Source organism: Cyprinodon variegatus, unplaced genomic scaffold, assembly GCF_000732505.1.
Source record: "Cyprinodon variegatus isolate N-32 unplaced genomic scaffold, C_variegatus-1.0 Scaffold267, whole genome shotgun sequence".
NCBI classification, from domain to species: domain Eukaryota; kingdom Metazoa; phylum Chordata; class Actinopteri; order Cyprinodontiformes; family Cyprinodontidae; genus Cyprinodon; species Cyprinodon variegatus.
In genome coordinates this window covers 186,340-194,748 of record NW_015150720.1, presented here as the reverse complement: position 1 = coordinate 194,748, position 8,409 = coordinate 186,340, and the positions used below count along the sequence as shown (strand labels likewise).

The 8,409-nt window shown below is 37.8% G+C and overlaps 1 protein-coding gene across 2 annotated transcripts in view; it reads left to right on the top strand.

Annotated features, from left to right (window-relative positions):
• Positions 1-8,409, top strand: part of LOC107089823 (serine/threonine-protein phosphatase 2B catalytic subunit alpha isoform-like) — a 47,343-nt gene that overhangs the window by 22,635 nt on the left and 16,299 nt on the right. For both annotated transcript variants that reach the window (XM_015382820.1, XM_015382819.1), the window contains exons 3-6: positions 231-355; positions 465-576; positions 809-954; positions 1,027-1,166. In XM_015382820.1, coding sequence (XP_015238306.1) covers positions 231-355; positions 465-576; positions 809-954; positions 1,027-1,166 — 523 coding nt within the window. The remainder of the gene's footprint in view (positions 1-230; positions 356-464; positions 577-808; positions 955-1,026; positions 1,167-8,409) is intronic.

Genomic DNA, 8,409 nt, shown 5'->3' with positions numbered 1-8,409 from the left:
GGGGGGGGAAGCCCTATATCGCATAATTATCACCTGGCTATCTAAGCTAAGTCATAGCTAAGTCATAATTATGAGATATATGTTTGTTTTGTTAAGAGTGGCAGAATCAGGCTTTCTTTCTTTAAAGATATCCAAAAAGCTGTTTTTTTTTTATTCTGTGTCTCTAAAAAGAGGAGTCAGTTAATAAATTATAGTATAAATTTGGTGACATATTTTTTTTTCATTTTTAGTCTGTGGGGACATCCATGGGCAATTCTTTGATCTTATGAAGTTGTTTGAAGTGGGAGGATCGCCGGCCACAACGCGATACCTATTCCTCGGGGACTATGTTGACCGTGGCTACTTCAGTATTGAGGTTGGATATATGTTTTTGTCAACATGCAAACAATGACAAGCCATGGTAATTATGAATTAATATGAGCCCTAATATAAGACAAAAAATCTGTGCTTCTCTGTTCTGACAGTGTGTTTTATACCTTTGGTCGCTGAAAATCCTCTATCCAAAGACACTATTTTTACTTCGCGGAAATCATGAATGTAGACATTTGACAGAATATTTCACCTTCAAACAAGAATGTAAGTACCTCACAGATTTTTATGTGCTTTTTTTCCACACAAAAAAAAAAAAAAATATATATATATATATATATATATATCGTGCAGTGTGTCTAGAGAAGCTTATCCACCTGTTTCTTTCTGTCAAGTTTTGGGTTAGCAGATAAAAATGAAGCAACATTTTTTGTGCAAAATATAGCTTGACATACATACTAGACAAAGGTGCAGCTGACCCCCTCTTTTTGTCTGACAGGTAAAATCAAGTACTCAGAGCAGGTGTATGACTCATGTATGGATGCATTTGACTGCCTCCCTTTGGCTGCACTCATGAACCAGCAGTTTTTGTGTGTCCACGGAGGACTCTCACCTGAAATACACACCTTAGATGACATTAAAAAGGTACTATGACACCAATGCTTTATCCTTGTTGTAGTTTTTCTGTCCTTAATAATAATGCTTTTTTGTGTTCAGTTGGATCGGTTCAAGGAGCCCCCTGCATTTGGGCCCATGTGTGACCTGCTCTGGTCAGATCCTCTGGAAGACTTTGGAAATGAAAAAACGCAGGAATACTTCAGCCACAACACAGTGCGAGGCTGCTCTTACTTCTACAGGTGAGCTTGCAGTTTTGTTAAGAGATGAAAACCAGAGGTGATTTTAAATATGAGTTCTATACTTCATCACCAAGAGTGATATCCACATAAATGGCCTTATTGAGCACTTGCTTGGTGTTGGGGAGGAGAGAAAAAAAATCTTATTTTTATTTGGAAAAAAAGCTGCCAAACATTACATCAACTCAAACCTTTAGATCACTCTTACCGGTCAGGAGGAGTCCAGTTTATGCAGCATATCATGCCATTGGGAACTGATTCTGGACTCTCAAACAGACCAAAGAACTGTACCATAGCACGGTTACAACTGCTGTTGTCTGCATGGTTCATCCATACCTTTTCTTTAGCTGTTTGCTTGCAGTGTACGTAAATGTGTGTTGAAGCCCAACATACCAAAAGTAACAAGATGGGATTTAAAGTAGAGTACAAGTTAGTAAGGTACAAATTCAAGAAAAGAAAAAAATTAAATAAACAACTGGTGACTGCGAATATGACAGCAGCAGCCCCAGTAGCAAACACAGAGAGGTGAAACACAGCTTGTTGTGTCAAGCTGAGAACAGTAGGACCCAGTATTCGAGGCGAATAAACAGTTTGATTTCTCTAAACGTTTATTGGAAACTGAACTGAACAGATACAACAGATAAGGGACCATGTCTTTCTGGAAGTGGATGTTAACGAACGTGTGAGTCACTAAACTGGTCTTATAGTTCAGTCCGAGCCCAGAGAGTGTGGTTGGTTCTAGCTGGTTGGCTGCCAACATGACACAGCAGGTTGCCGCACAGAGAGTTGCAGACACTGTTTTATCTGTGGTTAGAGGATAGGCAGGAGATCAGAACCGAGCAAACGAAGGTGGGCGGGATAATCCAGAGGGCAAAGCCGATGTCGGTGACATGCTCGGCTGTCAGTGCCAGGAGGTAAGAGATTCAGTGAGGTGCCGAGGGAGAATCCAGGACAGAATTGGGTAACAGTTCCAGGTATGGAACACAGATAGGCAGAGTTCCTGCAGGAGTGAGAAGACAAGTCAGGCAAACAGATCAGAACGAGGACAAGCAGACTCAGAGGTTGAGAGATGTAACAGGTCAGGATCATGTTATCAGGACACAGGAAGGCTAGAATAATTCTGACCAACAGCTCGAAAATAATCTGGCACTGATGGCTGGTCTAAAGGCTGGTTAAATAGAGACTAAAGCAGGTGGATCTGACAAGCACATCCTTCTTAAAATGTTCCAAGCACAGAAAAGACACCATGAAGTAATACAATTTTTCCTGATCTTCTGACCTTTTTCAAACAAATTGAAAGCAGCTGATACTTAGGAAACTTAAATATTCCCATGCCACACTTGGTCCATGCCATACTCACAGGGGTTGAAGCAAAAAAGCTGCTACCAGACGCGAAGACAGAGGTGTATATGATAGCATGAAAACTTCTGCAGCTTTCCATAACAAAACCACTGTTCCCATTCTCAGTCGTTCTCCTGTATACATCACTCCCGTTTTTTTCCCTCAGTCGCTGAGCCTCGCTACAGTCCTCTGAACGTTAGAGGTTTTTTTGATTAAAACTATTATATGCAGGAACCCGTTTAATTATTATGTTGATCATTGATATTAATGTTTTGATCAACACAAATACAGGAAAATGTCAATATCGTGTCATCAACACTTTAAGGGTTTTCTGGATGGTAGCATAAAAGAAAAACAAACTTGATCTATTGTACTTGTCGAGAAATTTAAACCATATTTGCATCATTTGTTTAAAACAAAGTAACTTTGAGGTTACTATTTGAGGAAACTACTATAGAAAAGTGGATGGTTTTATATTTCAGTAACCTACAAACTCAGAAAAGAAAAAAAATGTATTTGCCTGCTTCAAATAACACATTTTTAGCTTTTTTATGCTCTTTTATTTTTAGAATCAAATTTGCATTAGCCTGTGATCTCTAAAACAATCTTCTGGTTCATATAGTTTTTATCTTTTATTCTTTATTTTAGCTAATGAAAACAACTGTATTGGTGAAACTTTCCAAGATGTGTTTTCAGGACAAGCATGAACATCAATGACCCTTTTTTTAGCAAAACTGTACCTAAAAATCAAAGCACTGAGTTAACAGCAATCAAAACAATCCAGATGCTTTAGAAGAAAAAGGACAACCTGCTCTGTCTTCCACCAGTGTGAAATGGTCACCCATTGGTATTCAGTAAGATGGAAGCTTGGCGAGGATTATTCTCTACATGTGTGGAGGATGCTGCTATTATAGTCATCTATCTCCCTCTGGCTTTGTTCTGCCTTCACTCTCAAACTTACCTCTCCATCATGACGACTCTCTCTATCCATCCAGTGTGGATGCTGCACCAAGTCCTAAATTCTAGATTTATGACAAATTATGCAAACATTTTAGGCTGAATATAGTCTAAAGAACCAGCTAAACCTCATAAGGAGATTTACTTAGGTTGTAAAAATTCTGAAGTCTATATTAAATATTTCTTACAGTCTGGACTGATTGGATTTGTGCTAATTTAGAATCAGGGGCTCAACAGGCTTTGGAAGTGTTAGTTTTATAGCTTATATTTTATTCACAAAGAGTCATAATAGAAAACACTCGACAAAAGAACTGGTACGTTTTCTTCTTATATCTCTAAAAGTATTTTTTTTTATAACAATAACCATTATACGTTTTATGTGCCAGCCAAACACAGAATAGCAAATTACTTTAGATTTAAAAGAAAAAGATAAACGTTTTCACAAATGTATGGAATGTATAGCCTGATACAAACTACTATTGAATTCCAACCTAGTTACTGAATAACTTACATGAGTTATTTTAAGGCTTTAGACAAAGACGAAAGAACAGAGCTGAAATGTCAGAAAGAAAGATGGGAAGCAGTTAAAAGGACGGTTCTTTAATAAAACAATATTCATAGTTTGGGGCATCTTATTAAGTTTTGTTTGGTCATATGAACATGGAAAACCAACAAAACTTGGCTGTCCTCCCATCTTTATAGTACCTAGAAAAGAGCCTTATCAGAGTAGCAGCGTAGATCATCATAGTAATTTTGAACAAGCTTCATGGATCCAAAGCTCAACTAAAAGTCTTCTATTAGGCCTTCAATTCACAAATCTTCATGCAAAAGCAGCAGGAGGAAATCCAGAATGTTTACCTGTTGTCCTTCTGAACTAATGGCGTTGGCAGCATCATAATGTGGTAATTTTTTATTTTTATTTTTTAACCAAGAGTAGAAACTGCTCAGAAATTCAGGAAGACTGATGGAGTTTCTTGCATAGAATGCTGAAAGAAAACATGTCAAATGCTGCAAAAGTCCTGCAATTTGGGTTAAGGCAAGGCAAAGTATTTTAAACACTGAAATAGAAGCAAAAGAAAAGAGGAATAAAAGCAAGTGAAGATTAAAACGTTATAAAAATAGGTAGTAAGACAGGGGCAGAGCTAGGCTTTCTCATCATCAGGGGCTTTGCCCACACAATATTTCTTTAAAATAAAGGCAATTAGTTAAAAGTAAGAGGTTATTCCTGCATTCCATCTGTTTGTAAAGATTTATTGGATATGTAATCATTGTTAACAGCTTAATACTGTTAGGGAATCATTTATTATCTAAGAGGACGTAAGTAAGAAGTAGGCCTTAGTCTGACAGTCTTACTCAAAAAAAGTTGAATTCTGTTGACTTAGACAACTTTTATTGTCATTTTGTAGACACAGAGTGTATTACACTTGATTTTTGTTGTTTAAATATGAATAAATATGTAAAAATTGATTAAAAGCATCATTGTCCACGTTTCCTATTTTAATTTTCATGAAATGCATTTGTTTTTATCTACAAGCTGGAAAATGTCCCAAGATTGGAGTTCAGAAATCTGGTCACCTTATTTTAATCCAATCTTAAACGCACAAAATTGTGTCCTATACTGAGTTGTCCTGTAAAATAAAGTTCCAAAAAGATACTATTTTAGTTTTTATTTGTAATCTAAACAAATGTGAACAAGTTAGGAATACCACTTTGTCATATTTTCTGGACTATACACTGCTACTTTTTCTCCATGCTTTGAACTATGCAGCCTATAAGAAGGTGCGGCCTTTCTCTGGATTTTTCCTAACCTAATAGGCGACGAAGCCCCATCTTTCAGTAGAAGGTCTTACTGCAAGTACAGTAGCCCAGAAACTAACAGGTACTAGCATTCATCTTTGCCCCTACTCCAGGGGCTATATGTAGAGCCCCCCCTACAGGATTGGTGGGAGACAATTCAGTAGATATCAGGGGCCTAAAAGCCCGGTGGGGCTTATTCATGTAATTTTCTTTTCTTTTTTTTATTTAGTGGGTGTGCTCTATAGTCCAGAAAATACGGTAGTTAATTCTAACAGAGTTTGACTTACAGTAAGCCTACTTAGCTTTTGTCCTTACTTTCTGTCTGTGCTTGCATTCAATTTAATGTGCAGTGATTACAAGATTTAACTAAAGGGGATTTTTTTTTTAATATACACATAATAGGGGAAATGAGAGGGATAACCAGCAGTCTCACAGATGGATTATATTAGGTGAAAGAAGGAAGGGGAAAAAAACCCTCTCACTTTCACACTCACGACGCAGCACATCCATCCCGCTCTGTCTCTTTCGCTCATACTCACTTGTCACATTCCTCTCTCGTTCTCAGTCACAGGCTCGCCAACACATATCATTGTGCGTTTTCACAAAGGAGGAGAAGGAACCCTCAGAGGGCAGTTGGAGTCCATACTGTTTTCCCCTGCATTAAGCTGACAAACATAGTTTGAGCAAACAAAAAGTGACTGAGATCAATCTTAAGCTCTATCTGTAATTTCTGTCTTGTTATAAATGTTTTAAAACAAGGTAGGTTTCAGTCGTATGTCTGATGTTAAAATGTGCTGTAGATGTTTTTTAATAGAAACAGTTATATAACACTCCTTTGAGTGCAGGATCTTGCTGTGTTGTTAAACTCAAATGTCAGCCACAGAGGAAACTGAAGAGCACGTTTCCAGAGCTCCTCATGTGATTGAAAGCATATATCTCCCCTGGAGAGGATGTTACCTATGTGACCTAAATAAAAGGGAAGGATGGCACAGTTTTGCCAAATGCTTAGGGCACGGCAGTCCTCTTGTTTGTCTTCCGGCATAAACCTTTGAGCACTTAAATATTTAAAACATCTCTGAAAGTTTTTATGAAAGTACAGGGGAATTTTGTCAGTTTGTGTATCTGGTTTATGTTTTATCAGTCCACATGTAATCATTTTACAGTTTTGTTTACAGATAGAACAAGATGTTACAGTATGAGATGTAGTTAAATGAAATGAAAGGATATATAATGAAATGATATCTTTGACATTTATCTAATCGTCAGTAATATTGGGTTAAACAAAACAACATGAGGCAGATGAACGGATGAAGCAAAGGTTGGTGTCAGCCAGAAATGACCAAAGATTGTAAGTGATCAAAGATCTAATGATTAGTCATTTTGTTTTGCATTGATGAATCCAGTTACAGACTACACATTACATTACAGTGTATTTCTGCCTCTTTTTCTCCTAATCGTCAACTTCACAGTATAGTTTAGGAATTTAAAAACACTGAATTTAATCAGTGCAAAGGGTAATAAGAAGGCTGGGAGCATAAAGCAGCATTTATAGGATCCCTAAAGATAAGGGAAAGCCTTTTATGATGAAAAAAAAACAAAAACATAATGTCTATTTATAAAACTGGCATAATCCCTCACTAACAATTTGAAAAATCAAGCCTTTTATGAGTTCTTGTCCTATGGGGAATTTCTGATAACCTGACAACAGCCAGATGCATGTCTAGCTCCGCCTAGCTCCACTCACATACAGCTAGACATGCATCTGGCTGTTGTCAGGTTAAATTTCCGATGCTTCAGATGTCCTGATGTCTCTACATATCGATACCGGATACATGGCTGTGCAGTATTGGGCAACGCCGATACCATACCGATACCTTCTGTTTGAAATTGATGTGTGTGGGTATATATGAAGAACTGCCTACCTTTGTGAAGCAGGAAAAAGACTAATACAAAGTGAATCGAGTAGAACTTTTTATTGCCTACTTGGAATTGGTGACAATAGTTGAATAAATTTTTAGCTCTCAAAATGGTATCGCTGCCCTATTTGTTGCCACTAGCCGATACTGATACCACCTAGAGGCCTGCGCGGGACAGATTTTCCAGTTCCGCCCGCTCCCGCAGTGTTCAGTCCGGGTGAAGCCCGATCCCGCAAAGAATTATGATTTTCAGTCCCGCCCCGGCCTGCACCTGTAGTATTTTTTCCCGCTCCCGCCCGCAATTCCCGCATGATTCCGACGTTCGCCTACTGCTTAAGGCAATTCGTATCATTAGTTTGAGGAATTAAACACGCTGTGCTTAGCTGAGCACATTACTGGCCATTCTTCACCGCATAGTGCATCACGGGTGTTAGGTGGCACGAGCTGCTGCTTCACAGCAATACCCAACTAACCTACCAAAATCTACTGAGGATATTAAGAATAATATATTGTGCATAATCTTATATGCCACTCATCATAACCTTCACGTATTAAATAAAAATCTAATAAGTTATAATGAATAATATTAAACACCGTATGATGGAGCCCCACTCAGCAAATTGTGATGTATATATATGGTAGACATAGACTGATAATTTATTACTTTATTTTACATTTTTAAACACGTTTTTAGTTCGCGGGACTGCATCTTATTACTGCTCCCGCCCGCACTGTGCGCTCTCCCTCCCGCCCGCACCCGCAATGAGCTTTCAATATTTGTCCCACGCCGCACTGCTTTGCGTGGGACAAATATTAGAGTGGTATTAGAGCCCTGGTATTAGAGGTATTAGAGCCCTGCACTCCCGCAGGAGTTCAGATTGTTTTTCAAGCGAAGATTGTGCCACTTCAGGTATTAGCAGCAAGGTGATAATGAAGTAGAATACAATAAACATTTGAAAGACTATCAGATAACATAATTAAAATAAGCTTATACTGTGGATAAACAAAAACAAAACAAAAAACAAATACTATGCTGTAACACTGTGTTAACATATACACTGTGTAACATGTATTTTGATGTTTCATACTTAAAGATTTGTAGAGTTTGTGGTTCTGAAATATATTTGCTTTAACTTTTGTTTTAACTTTTTTAGTTTCCTGTGGCTATTTATGCTGTTTAATTTAATACAATGACAATGTCCCTAAACACAGTTTTCCAATCTCCTGTTTTCCAG